Source organism: Euprymna scolopes, chromosome 8 (assembly GCF_053919585.1).
Source record: "Euprymna scolopes isolate OS-2025 chromosome 8, ASM5391958v1, whole genome shotgun sequence".
In the NCBI taxonomy this organism is placed as follows: domain Eukaryota; kingdom Metazoa; phylum Mollusca; class Cephalopoda; order Sepiida; family Sepiolidae; genus Euprymna; species Euprymna scolopes.
The window spans coordinates 161319400-161338075 of NC_136489.1; the positions used below are offsets into that span (position 1 = coordinate 161319400).

At 34.2% G+C, this 18676-nt stretch overlaps 1 protein-coding gene across 1 annotated transcript in view; it reads right to left on the bottom strand.

Moving 5' to 3' along the window:
* Positions 1 to 18676, bottom strand: part of LOC145283950 (protein RRP5 homolog) — a 133662-nt gene that overhangs the window by 79661 nt on the left and 35325 nt on the right. Inside the window, exons 11-15 of the mRNA XM_080133047.1 lie at positions 16984 to 17044; positions 11356 to 11502; positions 10234 to 10413; positions 5680 to 5814; positions 4770 to 4820 (exon numbers count right to left, since the gene is read on the bottom strand). Of these exons, the coding sequence (XP_079989173.1) occupies positions 4770 to 4820; positions 5680 to 5814; positions 10234 to 10413; positions 11356 to 11502; positions 16984 to 17044 (574 nt within the window). The remainder of the gene's footprint in view (positions 1 to 4769; positions 4821 to 5679; positions 5815 to 10233; positions 10414 to 11355; positions 11503 to 16983; positions 17045 to 18676) is intronic.

The following is an 18676-nucleotide window of genomic DNA, read 5'->3' on the forward strand; positions in this document are numbered from 1 at the left end:
AATTGATTTTTCAATAAAAGTTTTAAAATAAAGCTGTAGTGTCGTTTTCTTTAGGGTAACAACTTAATTGAACTGGAAGATGAAGGTTTAATCCTTGTTTTTTAGACTAAGAAAAAAAAATAGTACAGGGCTCTAGGAACAAACTTATCTTTAGTTGACCTTTGACAACTAAATATTTTCGTTTACTAGCCAAATAGAAAAGGTACAAGCCAAACCCATATGATTTTTAGAATATGACATCTTTGTTCTGTGATGAGTATGTACATCATAAAGATTTTTTTTTTGTTTCTTTTTTAATAAGTGTGATTCTAAATATGCAACAAATTTTATATTGATACTTAAACGTATAAACATTCTGTTTTATCAGATGTTTTTTAAACAGCCTTTGTTAAGAAAAAAAAAAGAGTATATTGTTCTATTAAACTTTTACTGTTTAAATAATTTTACTTTGTTCGTTTTATTAAAAAAAACAAAGTTGAAAAGACATATTTCACTCAGTAGTGAGCCTTGGAAAATTGTCAGTGAAAGAAATACAATGGCCAAAAGATAAGCGTTTCATTATTTCTAGTTGCCATTTTGAAAAATCACTTGCAAATGCGACTGTTTCACTCACAATATAGAGCGTTACAGTACTTGATACCTCACACGGATGAAGATCAAGAGTTAGTGGAGCTATCCAGGGAAAGGAGAGCTGCTCATCAAAAGATATCCACCTCATATGCATTTAGTAACTTTGACTTATAAACGTGCAAAAGTGGTTGTTAGGGTAAGAGTTGGTTAGATTCTCTACAGCAAATAAACCTCTTTTGGAATGATTTGAAATCTCATAGTATGATGTTGCCGGTACATAGTAATCGTTTGTAATAGAAATTTGGTAAATTGGATTACTTAAGGGCGCGGTTCATCAAGAATTTGTTTATGTTGGACTTGAAGACAACCAAGTTGTAGTCAGCTGGGAAGCAGGCAAATGGAACAGAGTTCCACAGGTGTGCAGTTCTAAGAAAGAAGCTTGGTTCATGGAATCTACATTTTGATTTAGGCACAGATAAAGAGTGGGGAAAATTATTGAGAGTGGTTTTAGCTAGACGGGTGTTTTTCATGGAAGATTGGCGAGGTGGGACCAGAGATTGGAGCTCAGACGAGCACTTGCCATGGAAATAACTTGCTTGATCGTTTTGGCAGGTGTGACATTGAAGCCCTATATCCTTAATGTCTTTATTCATTCCTATCCGGGCCCTGTCAGCAGGGCATTAGAATACGCCGACTGCCCCCCTGCAGAGGGTAAAAGTCCCTCAATGGGGGTCCTGGATATGACCTTAAACTATATCCAGTGGTGAGGCCCCAGCTTATGGGCTTTGGGGAGTGTGGAGCCACCCTTTAATTACCATTGCTCCCAGGTCCACTCTGACCCGGAGTGGTAGTACCTGTTAGGGTCCCAACTATGGGTTAAATAGAAACCGACGTGAAAACAACAAATCTATTCTATTAAAAAAATTTTCTTCAAAATCTTTGGATTCGGCATTAAATAATTTTTTTTTTGAGTTTTTTTTTTCACAAGTCAAAACAATCAAGATGAGAATAATAGTCCAAACAATACAAAAAAATAGTTATCAATTCTCATCTCAAAAATATACAAATAAGATTATTTACAATACCGAAGCTGATAAATTTATCAAAGTTAAATTTTTTTTGAAATGGATAAGCATGAAACGTTTATATTTATAGTTTCAGCGGATATAAGCATTAAACCAAACACTGAAATCAATTCAATGAAAAAAAAAAAAAAAAAAAAAAAAAAGTTTGACCGGTAGTTTAGAAAGACAAGTTTTATTAGCTTACACTTGTATTTATAACTGCATAAAATTGAAAAAGAAACTTTCAAAAAATACAAAATATTTACAAAAAAAAACCCCCAGTAAACAAAGGGCAATCAACAACTACCCCTAACCCAACAATCTTGAAGTTGTTTGCATAGCTGATGCGTCTCGTAAGGTACTACCACGACACATTCATCACATATCTCTAAAACAAAATCCTATCAACCATCACTTTTCTGCCAGAATCCTTATCATTCTTAACATCACTACTGTCGAAGAAGTAGTTTGAATATCTTGGCTTAACTTTTACAGCGAGAGGACCAGGTAAAGAATCAGATTGCAATCGCCTCGAAATTACATTGTGATTTTCGTTTGGTTTGATGGTTTTGTTTTTCGGTATATCAACCCTTTTTGGGGGTTATTTAATGCCAAATCCAATTATTTTGGAAACAGTATTCATGTTGCATCCAGTTATTTTGTAGAAGGTTTTTATTCTTCAACCTTTTTGTATCTTCAATCATTAGTTTGTAGTGTTTGGTTTGGTTTGGTTGTTTTATAGTGGATTTTATCGTTTTTGTTCCCGGCCCTGCAGAACACGAATGAGTTTTGCAATGGGAGAGGGAAAAAGGTTACAGTATTAATGTTTGGTACATTTTAAGTTAGGTTAAGTTAGTCAGGAAGTGGGGGGGGGTAGAAAGAAAAAGGGGAAAAGGGAAGAAGATAAAGAAGGAAAGATGGGTTGTTGTTTTTGTTTTTGCAGAACATAATTAAGTTTTGCAAAAGGAAGTATAAAAACAAAAAGCATCAATGTTACGTGCGTTTCATCTCAGGAAGCCAATATCTTCAGACGGTCTGATCTGGTAGCATCAGGATTGTGATTTTGACAGTAGATAAAAATCAACAAAATGTAGGTTATACTAATATGTATAATAGTGTAGCATGCATGCGAGATCTGTGCCGTACAAAGATCTTCACATACTCAGTGGCCAGATCTCACTTCCATACATCACACAGCATACTCATCTCCGATACATTCTTCTCTTGTAAACATTGGTAACTCTCTGCTGGTTAGTAATGGCAAAAGTTACTCCATCCACTCTTAACTCTGGCAATTACACTAGCTCAAACTCTTCCCTGTGCTCAAATGATACCACTATCACCAGGGTAACAAAACATCTGCACAACCTCAATATCTTCGACATATATTTTCTCCACATTTTTTTTCCTTTCTTTACTCACGTTCACCCTTAACAAGGCATATCGCCACTTGGATGTAAGGGGCTACTATTTGGGACGATGCCTAGGAAAGATTAACAAGATGTTGGTTTACATTACATTTAAACTTCTGCATATCAGTACAGTCAGGGAAGTAGATAGCAGGAAGGGAATTCCAAAGTCTAGCTGTTCGAAGTAAGAAACTATTAGAGTAGAAAGTTTTGACATTTAGGGGCCTCAACAGTGAAGGGGTGTGATTTTGTTGCTAAGCAGGTTTGTCAGGGATATATACGTCAAGGGGGCACAAGTGTAACAAGTTCATCAGAGCACATTCCATTAAAATATTTGTAAAACAGCCACAGAGATGCAGCATTGTGGAGATGGGACACGGGCTGGAGCTTAGTTGAGAAAGTGGGACCTATTAGATTGAAGTGAGACAGACCTATCCAAGAGGGGGAGACTAGTGGTTGGTGCACCAGCCCAGATGTGGCAACAATACTGCATGCATAGGCGAATGGTGGCCTTGTAGAGGTACAGGATATTCTAAGGGGTGAGCAGTTTTCTAGCATGATAGAGGGAGCCCACCTTCCTTACAGCAGTCTTCACAATGTCCTCAATGTATTTGTTCCAGGATACTCTCAGGTTTGAGTAGTCTTCTAGCTCGATAAAGAAAACCCACTTTCTTTGCAGCAGCCTTAGCAATGTCTTCAATGTATTTATTCCAGTTCATATTGCCTGTGAATGTTAAGCTGAAGAGTTGAAGGAAGAATTCTCAGGTCGGGTGTTATTTGTCATGGATACCGGTGGTTGGAGAGACTTCTAGTAATTATTAAAGGAGAGCAGCTTAGTCTTACGAGCATTAAATGTTACCATCCATTTACGGCTCCATTCCACTACGGTCTGAAGTTCATTTTCTAACGATTCTGCCATTGTCTTATATTTGTGTACATCGGTTCTTCCCTTGTGCATATTATAGAGTGTTGTATCATCAGCAAATATACCCATCTCAGACACAATATTATCAGGTCGTTGATGAATATCAGGAATAATAGTGGTCCAAGGATCAACCCCTGAAGCACTCCCGCATTAATGTTATGGCTGCTTGGATGTTCTTATCAATCTCTATTGTATTACACTTATTTGTACACAAACTGGTTATTGTCTCTAAACTTACTCTTAATTTCAATGCACTTCTGTATCAAATGCTTCCCAGGACTAAAAAAATACAGAGTTGTGCTAGACTTTCCACGTACTGAGCAGAAGAATTTTCTTTTTTCTAGGGAGCTTTTCAACATTAGAACTATTGATCATTACCTTAGTCTTAGTAAATACTGATCATTACTTTAGTTTTAGTAACATTCACTAATATCTCAGACCTTAACTTTCAATAGCATTCCTCAAAGACCGGCATTAAATCATCAGCACAAAAACCTCAGCTGGACAACACTTCTAAAACACAAAAAAAAAAACAATAGACTTAGTACAGATCCCTAATGTACTCTCATTCTAACAATAAAGCTGTCATTAAATGTACTATTAATCCTAATAAGACTGAGTATTTATGTACATTGCTTGAACAACCTTCAGCAATGACTCACTTCTTTCTAATTTATACAAAGTCCACAAGACAACATCTCTTGACACGTCCAAAAGTTTTCTCAAAATCCATAAAAATAAAATATTGCTAAAATAAGGCCATAAACATTCACATTAGCTAAATATTATTGAAGTCCTTACCATTGTTACCTTTGTCACATTAGGGGTTGTTTTAGGGGGTCTGGCACATTCCTGAAATTCAGATACAAAAAAAAAAAAATGATAATGTTTTAAATATCATCACAGAAATGGTGTAAACAGTATTTTAGATGGCATCTCAAAATTACAGATAAAGGGAGGTAAGTGGAAAATAGGAGCATAATTAAGACGGCAATATGATTCTTCATTTAATTGTAATTGTGTATTTTCACATCAGTTATTATAATTAGTTGAACTACAAAATGGCTCCACTTAAATAGAATTGTCAGCTTTATCAGACAAAATCAGGCGATCTTAAAAAGAAAAAAGAAAGACATGACTATGGAACACACAAACTTATTTTGAATCGAGTTGATTATTTTTATACAATTCTTAAAAAGAAAATCAATTTTTCAAATTTAGTGATGAAAATGCTATTTCAGACTGGAGAAAAAATAAAAAAGAAAAACATTAAAGAAAAAAGAAAAAGATAAAATAAATAAAAACATGAAAGAAAAAAGAAAGGATAAAAGTAAAAAAGAATGAAGAAGAAAAAAGAAAAAAAAAATGAAAGAAAAAAGAAAAAACATGAAAGAAAAAAGAAAAAGATAAAATAAATAAAAACATGAAAGAAAAAAGAAAGAAAAAGAAAAAAGAAAAAAAACATGAAAGAAAAAAAGAAAAAGAAAAAAGAAAAAAAACATGAAAGAAAAAAGAAAAAGATAAAATAAAAAAAAACACGAAAGAAAAAAGAAAGAAAAAGAAAAAAAGAAAAAAAACATGAAAGAAAAAAGAAAAAAAAACATGAAAGAAAAAAGAAAAGGTTAAAAAAAAAACACATGAAACATAAAAGAGTAAAAAAAAGGAAGAAAAACATGAAAAAATAGTGATTAAATTTAAAAATTTATTTTACCGGTAAAATAATGAAAAACTTCTCTTCCTCAGGAATGACTTTTGAGACTCTACACTTGATCAATCGACCCACTTTGTAGACGGATGTAAGCAAAACACCTGGATCCAGCTTGAAACACTTATGGGGCAGCCAAATCTAATAGAAATAATAAATCAATATTTAATCCCTCATACCAAGTCATGTAAGTTAGATCTATAACTGATCTCTGGTTTGATTAGAACACAGCAAGACGTTTTCTACATCTTTTAAACAAAACTTAACACCAGATGAGAATGAAAACTCGGATTTATAAGATCAAAAAATCCAACCTTGATAGCCCTTCGAAGCCTATGGCACAGTGGATAGAGGTGTTGAATCTCTATGGTTCCAGATAAGTATTGTCTGAAGATAGTGGTTTCAATCCTACCCAAAGTAGACCAGAGGATTAGTTGGCTAAAAACGTGGTGAGACAACAACAACTATGGAAGGCAGTAATTACTGAGGATACAATTAAGAGACTCATCATTCCTATCCTGTCACAGTTAAAAAAAGGCCAGAGGAATAGTTGGCTTGAATATGATCAAACAACAACTATGAAGATGAGGATAACAGTCCGCAAATAAATAAAAAATTAACACTTATATGCGTAATAAAAATCACAAAAAAATTTGCACAGATTACAAATTTATTTTTTTCCCTAAAATTTATCTATATTATATTTCTTTTTATCCATGCTTATCTGTTTCACTTTTTTTTTTAGAAACTACTGGTCCGATCTGGCTAAAATTTTGTACAGACCTATTATGATAAGATGCAGCAAGTGAGGTAATGGTATGCATTCCATGCACAGTTAGAGATTAATAAGGATCAGTATTTAATACAAAAATTAGCACAAATTTAACCATATTCAACCATCAATTTAGCATTAAACACTCATATTAAGTCATTGGGCTATAACTTTTGTCTGCATTGAACAAACTAAAAATTCTAATTATGTTATAGTTATAAATCATAAATTTATTTCCTGATCGTACAAAACAATTACTTTTTTTATGATTTTAATCAATTATTAAATACAACCAGAGGGGAGTTTTGCCCGGGCATAAAATACGCTTAAATATGATGTTTTAATTTGTCTAGATTTCGTATATATTATTATAGACTCGTGATTTAAAAAAAAAAAAAAAAAAAAAAAAAAATATTTGAGTGCCATCAGCTAGAATCGAAACCTAATATCTAACATTCAAAGCTGGTGATGTTATCACTGTACCAACCTGACACATATATAAACCAATTAAAAATTAAACATAAACTAAGGTGAATGTACAAAATGTTTAATGATTTTTTTTTTTTTTTTTTTTTTTAACTTATTTTTGACTCCTTAAAAACAATTTTAACTGGCTAAAGATCGATAAAAGAATGGCCCATAAAAAATCCAATCATTTGAGCCCCCCTAGCGCCGCTCTGCAACTTTTAGTTTCGGAGGATATAGAGTTTGAAAATATGGAGACAGACAGACAGACATATAGCTGTTTATATATTAGATTTTTATTATTGATTTGAATTTTCATTTCAGGGAAGAACGAGAAAAATTCAATGTTTGGGTTGCATATTTGAATCTTGAGAATTTGTATGGCACCAAAGAAAAATATGGAGATAGACAGACATACATATCGCCTTTTATATATTACTTAACACAAGCAAAACCATTGAAAAATGTTTCGAATTTACAATAAATTTTGTGCTTTAAGTTAATTTATGGTTATTTGTTGCTTGTGCATTTGCAATAATTGTTTCAGTACTTCTTAACAACAGGTATAATTAACTAGTTGCTGTAAACCCATGCAAGGGGTCACAAACGAAAGAAACCAAGAAACCACAAGTAGTTTAAAGTGTATAAAATATACGTATTTATCAAAAAGAATACAGGAGCCACTAAAGTGGTATGAAAGGGAATTACTTGTATCGTTGCGGAAGGATAATGAGTCTATGCTGAAGAAAACAGTGAAGGTGGATGAGAACTCAGATGTGGAGGAAGTATATCTGGACAGTGAGACTTTTGAGGTCGTTGAGAGGTTTTGTTAGTCGCATGACGTCAGTGGAGCAGAAAAATAATATGAGAATATGATGGATATGTAATACGAGTCTTAGATCTGCGAACCTTAGAGGAAGAATAAATATCACCAACACTATCAGGGGAATCACCAGAAAAGATCACAAATGAAAGAAACCACAAGTAGTGTAAAGTGTATAAAATATAATATGTATTTATCATAAAGAATACAGGAGCCACTAAAGTGGTATGAGAGGAACGTGTTTGTAGCATGCGGTTAAACATGGTATGAATGTCTCCATTTAGTCTCTGAAACCAGTCGTATTCATAGGACTAGTTGATTCTACTTAGTTCTCAAATATGGGTGATTTGTACCCCACAACATTAATTACTGGATGTTAACCCTGCGTTAGTCCCATGGGGTGTTTTGTCACCCCAATTTTGCTTTAAGTCCTCATAATTCCTAGTTAACAACTTATTTCTTTTCCTCCCTCCAAGTACTCTCCTGACTCGATGAGAGTATAACACACGTAGTATGCCACAGTTGTATCTCAGTTTTCCTTGGAGGTAGATATCACTTTGTCCTTCTGGTGTGTCTAGTCACCCCAGTTAACTAACATGGGTATGATTTTATGATTTATATATTTTTGTATTTTTCCAGTGGAAATAAAAATTTGTACATTTAACCACATATTATGTATCATTAGGTAATATTTAATATGGAATTAATGTTTTGGTATCTCCTTTAGCTAAAGTTTTGATGGGATTATTATTTTATTTACAATTTATTACTCTTTCAGTCTTGTAACTATGAGCTTAGATAATGTAATATCTTAATTTGGTACTTGTACGGTTTAAACAAGACATTAAAAAATAAAAAATATCGAAAAAGGTTATACTGTACGTATCTGTTTCGGACTGAAGATTTCCGTAAAAAAATTTCGCTTAATTTGATCGAGTATTTTTTTTTTCATTTTACAGCTGAAAAACACGTTTTCATGACAGTGCATTGAAGGTAGCCATCTTTGAATTTTTTGAACATGCTACGGGGAGATAACTCAGTTTAAAGCACCAAGACTCCCTCCCCATCTTAAATACTAGCTTTTCTTCCTAAAAATCGAAACATTACTACCTTTTGTTTGGTATCACAAGAAATTGTTTTTTCGCTGTAAAAAATAAATACTTGATGAAATTAAGTGAAATTTTTTTCCCGGAAAACTTCATTCCATAATGGATACGTACAATATAACTTTTTTTTTTTCTCGATATTTTCATTTTTTAATGTCTTGATTAAACTGTACAAGTACCCTTTATTTTTCTTTAGTTTTATAATTTATTTTATTGTATTATTTTATATTAATATCAACAAGATACAAATGATTAAAACTGTTCAACAGGGATTGTATATATATCCTGAACCAGCAGGATAACTATATCTTACAAAATAATAACACTTTAAAGATTTTTTAATTGGGGTGTATAAGCATCATATTTGGAGCACTCAGGTGACTAATGCAGGGTTAAGGAGAAAATGGTATAATTATATTTAATAGACAGAGAGAGAAATTAAGAAACAAATTAGTTTTGATGAATTGTGTCAATGTAGAAAATTTGTCCAGAATCAAACTTATGCTCAATCAAGTTAAACTTAGATGAGTAGGAAATAAAAGAAACAGTCTTCGTTTAGAAAACCAAAAGTAAAAGTCTGTATGATATAGATACCCATGACAAAACAAAAATATCATGTTCCAAAAATCATATAACTTGGTCAAGTAGTTTTATTTTTATAAAGAAAATCATTTTTAAGCAATTAATAGGAATTCGTAGGCATCACAACATAAATCTACTAAGTATGTATTATTGTCAGGTTATTTCCCTTTGTTTCTGGAGACTGTTTTCAAAATGGCAGGCAATATAGTTATTCCTTGGATACTCATAAAATTTGATTTTCTTATTTAAAAATAAAACTACTGAATCAATTTACGTGATTTTTGGTTGGTTGGTTGGTTGGTTGGTTGTGTTTGTTTTACGGCATATCAACCCTTTTCAGGTTATTTAATGCCGAATCCAAAGATTTTGAAGAAAAATTTTTTTAATAGAATATATTTGTTGTTTTCAAGTGGATTTCTATTTAACCCATAGTTGGGACCCTAACAGGTACTACCACTCCAGGTCAGAGTGGACCTGGGAGCAATGGCAATTAAAGGGTGGCTCCACACTCCCCAAAGCCCGCAAGCTGGGGCCTCACCACTGGATATAGTTTAAGGTCATATCGAGGACCGTGATTTTTGGAATATGATATTTACGTTTCGGCAACTCAGGTACAGCTAATATATATACTAATAATCAGCAGCAGCCTGTTTGCAGGAATATTCAAAAATTAATTTGCAAAATAACAATGTTTTTTGGCAACGATGTTCATCGTTAAAAGAAGAATACAAATGCATCAGAATCACAATTAAAAATGGAAACGAGTGATTATAACCAAAGATAAGTGATAAAAAAGTAAAACTTCTACTTACAGTGAGATCACCATAAAAGGCAATTACTGCACCATTATCATTTACAGATTTGATGAACCCCTCCAAGAGCATGTCTTCCTTGATCTGATCAAATCTGAACACGACTGGAAGTTTAGTCTCTACCAAAGACCTTTTGCATGTCAAAAAAACTTTATTTGATTTCAAATGAATACTCAAAATCTAAAAAAAAAAAAAAAAAATAAAAATAAAAAATTATTTCATTATACAAAATAATACAAATATAGCTGAAAGAAAAATAAAAAAAATTAAAGTTTATGATTAAATATTTATAAAAATCAATTTCACTAAGAGTAGTCATCTGGATACATTGACATAAAAAAAAAAATTTTATCCTGAACTTTTTTGGTACAGGCATTTAAAATTGTCGTAAACTCTTGAAAATTCAGTATGCTATTGCTATGCATCTCATGAGATGACTGACCAATTTTTATGATTTCAGGTTCAAAGAAACAGCTACAGCAGGAATTGGAATACACTCTACTAAAGCCTGATTGTCACAACTGGTGAATTACAAAAATACAATCTGGACGTGACGACACTTTATAAGAAAGATATGCAATAAAATTCTGTTTTAAACTTGGAAAAAAATGACACAGAAACATATGGAATGTTCAAACTGTTTTTGGACCATCTTGCATGAATCGAGTATCAGGTTTCGAGTGGCATAAGGGATTCAAGGAAGGCAGGGAGTCTGTAAGGGATGATGAGAGATATGGAAGGAGTAAAGAAGTCAGAACACCAGAGTTGACTGGCCAAATAAAGAATTTCATGGATAAAGAACCATCATGTGTCTATAGAGACAATAAGTGTACAGTTTGATGTCAGTGTGGGAACTGTGCACACAATTATTCATGAGAAACTGAAGATGCACCAGTTCAAGTGGATTCTTGATCTTGGCCAAGGGTCTTATCTTCCACAAACTAGTGGAGGGAAGGAGGCGCCAGTAGTGACACGGTAGTGCCACTTTATACAGCGCTTAGTATTCCCAAATGGTTTGATATTGATCAGGTTCATCATTGCTTAACTTTGGTGATCTGGTGAAAACCGGTGTGTCAACATGATTTTGTTGTATATAAAAAAAAAAAAAAAAAAAAAACTTACTCGACACGTGACTTGATCTCCTTCGTTGAAAAGTTCCTCTGGGGATTTTGTAATATCATCATCCACGTGATAGCTTGGAATAAGGCCGGCCAATTTATCATTGATGGACACTAAAACTCCTTTCTCAAAAAGCTTTTTTACATGACACTGCAAAAAGAGGAAAAACAATACTTCGTCCATTAATAAAAAACCTTTAAAAATAATTATGTTTCTTTGCCTAGGAATAAAAACAATGCATTTTGATTTGCGCGTTATTTAATGTTGCAAACAACTGTATACGAATATTCATCGTTTGGGTTAGTTAATATTGAAACCAAGTTTATTTTGTTTGTTTTTTTATTTTTTACTTGGGAATTACCACTTATGTAGACTCGAAAGCCACTCGAGGATCAGGGTTAAGGAATGTAAGGTAGTAGTGATAGTACAATAGAACCCCGGGGATACAGCATTAAAAATTAGTAACAAAATACAGTACAGTATATAATGCACATGTATATAATCAAATAACACCAGAAGGCAGGGAAAATACCCTAACCAGGGGTCAAAAAAACATTGATTCCACATCGTAACTTGAAAAAAAAAAAAAAAATAAATAAATGTATCCTAGAGCCATTATATCTTGGAGTTCTACTGTAATTATTAATAGTGTAAACTGGGCAGAATTTTTATTATTTACTAGCGGGGGAGTACCCGGCGTTGCCAGGGTGTTTGGAGATGTGTGTGCTCGGGCGGGGGTGGGGTGTTAATCAAAACATAAGAGTAAGCGAAGTAAATATTTAAAAAAAAAACTAACGTAAGGCAAACAAACGATGCTAAATGTAAAAATCGGAAAAACAAAAAAAAGATGTTGGGGAGAGGGAAACCAGCTCCCCATTGTCCAGATTGAATAGCAACTGTTTGATATAAGGAGCTTGGCCCCACATTGATCAAAACTGATTGCTTCTGGACGTTGTTCTGGCGCGATGCCGTGAACATACAGTTAGCTTTGAATTAGTTTCGCTTTTTATACGAAAAAGCCGAATCAACACGTGAGAAGCCAAAATAGTAATAATTTTGTAAAAGTCGACGTAAATAAATCTATACGCTACGCGTTTTCCCAACTCCTAGATATCATTATCTAGCGGGTATATAAACACTTCTAAGCGATCGTTACCCCCACCCCCCGGGAGCGTGTGCGAGAAAAGCCTTTGCGAGGCATACACGAAATGGTCACACACATTTTGCCTTTTATATATCTCAACTAGCGAGGGGTACCCGGCGTTGCCCAGGTGTTTGTAGGTGTGTGTGAAAAAAAAAACAGGTGCCCGTGAAAAAAAAAGCCTTGACGACGTGCAGTTGGAAAATAGTAAAGTGTGAAAAAAAAAAAAGCCTTGACGACGTGCAGTTGGAAAATAGTAAAGTGTGAAAAAAAAAAAAGCCTTGACGACGTGCAGTTGGAAAATAGTAAAGTGTGAAAAAAAAAAAGCCTTGACGACGTGCAGTTGGAAAATAGTAAAGTGTGAAAAAAAAAAAAGCCTTGACGACGCGCAGTTGGAAAATAGTAAAGTGTGAAAAAAAAAACAGGTACGCATTTTTGATTGACGTGACGGCGATAGGTATTCAGCAGTTAGCATTTTGTGCGGGACAGTTTTTAATGAAGTCAATAAATCGGTTTGTTTGTTTTTAAAAACCCGCTCCCTTGTCTCAAAATGAAGTCGACATTAGAGACCACTGGCTCTGAGCCTGTGATAAGAGTCGAGTTACGCTTTTTGTTTATACCGAAAACCGAATGTAACGCGTGCCGATGCGGGAAATGTGGAATAATTTATGTTTGAAAGTCAATAAAATTAAATAGACAGGCGAGCTCCGTGGTTAACTGCGAGATATTATAATTTATAGATGATATAAAAAGTTTTAAGAAGTTGTGAAGCGAGCAAGCGCTTCTCTGAAAGAAGCCTTTTGTGGACATCGAGGAAAAGCGTACATACATACATACATTTTCGCTTTTATATATATATAGATGGGGACGGCTCAACAAGAACTTCTTTACATTGGATTTGAAGGCTACATAGATTTTTTTTTTTTTTACGCATGTTCACCCCCTAACAAAGCATATCGCCACTTGGATGTAACGGGCTACTACTTGGGGCCATGTCTAGGAAAGATCAACAAGATATTCTGCATATCAGTACAGCCAGGGAAGCAGACAGCAGGAAGGGAATTCCAAAGTCTAGCTGTTCGAGGGAAGAAACGTTAGAATAGAAAGCTTTCTGGCATTTAGGGACAACAACAGTGAAGGGATGAGATCTTATTGCTAAGCGGGTTTGTCAGGGATATGTACGTCAAGGGGGTACAAATGCAACGAGTTCCTCAGAATGCATTCCATTAAAATATTTGTAAAACAGGCACAGTGATGCAACATTGCGGTGATGGGACAGGGGGTAGAGCTTAGTTGATAAAGTGGGACCGATTAGATTGACAACTCTTTTTTGGACTTTATGTAGGAGGGAGAGACTAGTGGTAGATGCATCCGTCCAAATGTGCATGGGTGAATGGTGACCTTGTAAAGGTACAGGATACTCTCAGGTGTGAGTAGTCTTCTAGCTCGATAGAGGGAACCCACCTTCTTTGCAGCAGCCTTTGCAATGTCCTCTATGTATTTATTCCAGTTCATATTACCCGTAAATGTTAGGCCAAGGAGTTTGAAGGTAGAATCCTCAGGTAGGGTGGTATTTGTTATTGATGTAGGAGGTTGGAGAGGCGTCTTGTAATTGTTATAGAAGAGCAGCTTAGTTTTACTAGCATTAAATGTTACCATCCATTTGAGACCCCATTCCACTATAGTCTGGAGGTCATTTTCTAACAATTCTGCCATTGTCTTAGATTTATGTACATATGTTCTTGCCTCATGTATATTATAGAGCGTTGTATCATCAACAAATATACCCATCTCGGACACAATATTATCAGGGAAGTCATTTATGAATATCAGGAATAATAATGGCACTTCCGCATTAATGTTATGCTGTTTAGATGTATGTCCTGTATGCTTCTATTATCTAAGAAGGATATAATTCTATTTAGTATACGTCCAGTTATACCTTATGATTTAATTTTTATTAGCAACCCCTTATGCCAGACTTTGTCAAAGGCCTAGGATCAAGGACTACAGCCCTGGCTTCGCCCGCCTTATCCAGTACATGGTAAATGCGTTCATTAACAGCCCTTTATGCCAGATTTTATCAAAGGCTTTGGATATATCAAGAGCTACAGCCCTGGCTTCGCCCGCCTTATCCAGTACATGGTAAATGCGTTCATTAACAGCCCTTTATGCCAGATTTTATCAAAGGCTTTGGATATATCAAGGGCTATATCCCTGGCTTCGCCTGCCTTATCCAGTACATGGTAAATGCGTTCAAAGATGACTGTTAAAATATCTGCATTAGAATGACATTGCCTGAATCCATACTGTTTGTCAGAGAGAAGATTTGCTTTTGCGAGGTGGTGAACTAGTGCTTGACTAATTAAGGTCTCAAAGATTTTAGCGAAGAGTGGGAGGAGACTAATGGGACGATAATTGAGAGGGTCTGTTCTTTCGCCAGAATTCTTGTACACTGGTACCACAGAGGCCATCTTCCTCTTCATATTAGGGAAGCAAGATTCAGCAAGACATTTATTGTAGAGCTTGGAAAGTATGGGGGCTAGCTTGGCTGAACCTTTCTTAATTAGTAATGCAGGGATGAGATCAGGCTCACACGCCTTTGAGGTGTCCAAGTTTTTTATGACATCGCGGACATGAGAAGGAGTGATTTTTACATCATCTAATGTGGCTTCAGTCCACATAGGGAAATTTGGAAGGGAGTTGTTTGTTGGCTCTAAGGTTGAGTTGGAGGCGAATCGCAGGACAAGCAGTACCGCCTTCTCCATTGCCGTGCATGCAACCTTCTGGTTGTTGCTCAGTGGAGGAATTACTGATTGTCCTTTATTCACTACACTATTATAGATTTTCCAGAAATCACGAGTTCCTATCTTTTGTGATTCAATGCGTTCTCTGATTATTTCAGCATGCTTTCTTTTAACTGTCGCTACTTCTCTCTTACAATGATTTCTAGCATCTACAAATTTTTGCCTATTTGTATTTGATTTATGACGTAAAAACCGGCGGAATGCATGCTGTCTTTGTGCAATGGCAGCTGCACAATCTGCAGTGAACCAGAGGAGTGAGTGGGGCTTGCTATAAAACTTCTATGTGGGAACATGTGCTTCAATGCCCGCTTTGCACCATAACTGCTACCTTCTTTAATCAGAGACTGAAATGGCTGATTGAAAAAAAAGCTGAAATTACAAAGTTTCTCACTTTCGAAGGAACTACAACCTGGATGTCTTCAAGTCCAACATAAACAAATTCCTGATGAACTGTCCCTTAAGTAAGAGACTTTATCAAGTCTTCAATACTAACGATTACTACGATACTATCCCATTAATTACTGTACATGCAATAAGCCTTATCCCCGAGTGGTTTCCAGGCCTTGATAAGTAGTGATTATCTTGTAAAAAAAAAAAAAAAAAAAAAAAAAACTCCCTACCCTTATCCAAGTTGATTTACTTGATGAATCGTTGATGACGATATATAAGCAACACAAACTTTCAATATTAAATATTCAAAATATTTGGAAAAAAGAAAAAGTTAATTATGTACATAAATGAACTAGATTAATTTTATGAAATTTTGTTTGAAAATATTTTTTTTGTGCATGTACAGTTTAATGAAGACATTAAAAAATGAAAATATTGAGCAAAAAAAAAAAAATGGCTATATCGTACGTATTCGTTTTGGACTGAAGATCTCGGAAAAAAAATTTCACTGAATTCGATCAAATAGTTTTTTTTTTTCCAGCGGAAAAACACGTTTTTATGAGAGCGCAATGAAGGTAGCCATCTTTGAATTTTTTTAACACGCCACAGGGAGATAACTCAGTTTAAAGCGCCGACATTCCCTCCCAAGCTTTAATACTAGCTTTTCTTCCTAAAAATCGAAACATGACTACCTTTTGCTCGGTATCATAACAAATTGTTGTAAAAATAAAAAAAAGTACTTGATCAAATTAAGTGAAATATTTTTTTTTTTTTTTTTGGAGAACTTCATTCCATAACAGATACGTACAATATAACCTTTTTTTGGGATATTTTCATTTTTTAATGTCTTGATTAAACTGTACAAGTACCATTTTCTTTGATTTCTCAAAATTTAAAAAATTCTGAACGCTTTGGAAGCATGTTTCATTATGCTAAACTGATTTATTTCACCGTGTGTATGTTAATAATAATAGTCTCAAGAACCATAACTCCTTTTGCTCACACCTTTAAAAAAAGAGAGAAAAAAAGATGAATTAACCGTAAAGATGAATTCAAAGCAAAAGAAAATACATTATATTCATATGTTTATTAAAAACATTTTTAATTTTAATTTTTGCAGATTGTTAATCTTTTTAAAGAAAAAAATGCAATTGATTTCTTCCAATTAGCACATTCGTATATAGTGCACAGTTGAAAATGTCAAAACACAAGAAATAAACTTCCAATATAAAAACTGATATTTGTCTTGTGAATGGTAAATTGTAAGTATAGGTAAAAACTGTAATAACTTACCGTAATTAAAACACCAGGAATAATGTCTTTGATTGTCAAAAATTTTGTATCATTTTCAATGCTGGAAAAGCAACATATTTAATTATATCAAAAGGTTAGAGAATAATTGAGAGAGAGCAAGAAAAGGAGAGAAAGTGTCTATTAAGACATCACAATGTATTCTGAAATCCTCTCACTTCATAAGAATTAGAGGTATCGTAAAGCAGGTGTTTTGTCAATTGATTTTGTTTACAATGTTACGCAAGGGTTGGAAAACGGGATTTGAAGAGCCAGCGCCCTAGTGGACAAGCACTCTGGCCTGCCAAAAATAACCTGAGCAATGTTGTCAGCATTTCCCGATAGAGGTGCTTCAGACGATTAGCAAATAACCCCTTTTCAAAGGGAGATAGTAAAGCCTGGGAAGGTAGACCTCTTAGAACTGCACAAGACCAAAGTCATACTTCCATCAACAGGGTAATAGTCATCTCATCAATGGCCAAAAATCTGTTGGCTTTGTTGCTGAGGGAAAATATTCGACAATTGTTACTATTCTTATTTTAAAGTTCTAAACAACAAATTCATTATATGTGTGTGTGTGTGTGCACACACACACACACTCTTTATTTGTTTACATAAGCATTTATATACTGCTACACATTCATGAGCCTGTTTTGACCAGCCAGTTACAAGTAACTAGAAATTTCTTCAGGCAACATTGTTTACACAAAAGTGAAGTCCTTAATCGTAAGCAATATCGCTTGAAGATGTTTCTAGTTACTTGTAACTGGCTGACTTAAACATGCTCATGAATGTGTAGCAACGTATTAATGCTTATATAAAACAAATAAAAAGTGCATGAAATGCAATTTTGTGTGTGAGTTTGTTCCTTATAGACTCCAAAACGATTGAACAGATTTTCTTTAAAATTTACAAAACTTTAGTCTGGGAGTGATCTTAGTTAAGTTTTGTCTCAGAATACCCCCGATAATTACCGATAATTGAAACCGTTATTTTAATTTATCTATCATCGGTAAAGCCATTTTTTTCCATGTCGTCATTTAGCAACAATGATAGAACAACGGGTCGTGAAAGTTCTATTGTGGGTAAGTTGATAGCATGATTTTTAGGGTTTTTTTTTGGTTTTGTTTTTAGCATGGCATGGTCGGTAGGTTTAAACTAACTGGAAAGAAGTTTATATAAAATAATTTTATAAAAGAAACAGTAAATTCTCTAGAGTGCAATGTAGAATAAAATATTTTAGATTAAATGGAGGCATGGAGGTATGTGAAGCTTCCTCCTGGATGATTTCACGGATTTCCCCCCCCCCCCAGATTTCAATGACAATAAAAATATAGGAATGTGAAATATTCGTTGATCATCATTCAATCCCAGGCAACGTCAGGTCTCCCTGCTAGTATATATATAATAAACTTTAAAAATTGATTTTAAATATTTGCCATAGTTTTAATGGACCATTCAAACATTGGCAATGAAAAAATAAATTCCCAAATGTATTCATGCTTTTGAATACAAGTTAAAATGAACCAGAAAAATGATGAAAAGTGTTGGTTAGAACAACACAAGATGTGATTTTTAATGGCTTATACCCACCACCCTTCTGTGTATTTTTTTTTTTATATTCAATAAACAACCAGATTATCTGTCAGCTCAAATTATAACTAAGTTTTATCTCTAAAACTTGAAACTACATTAC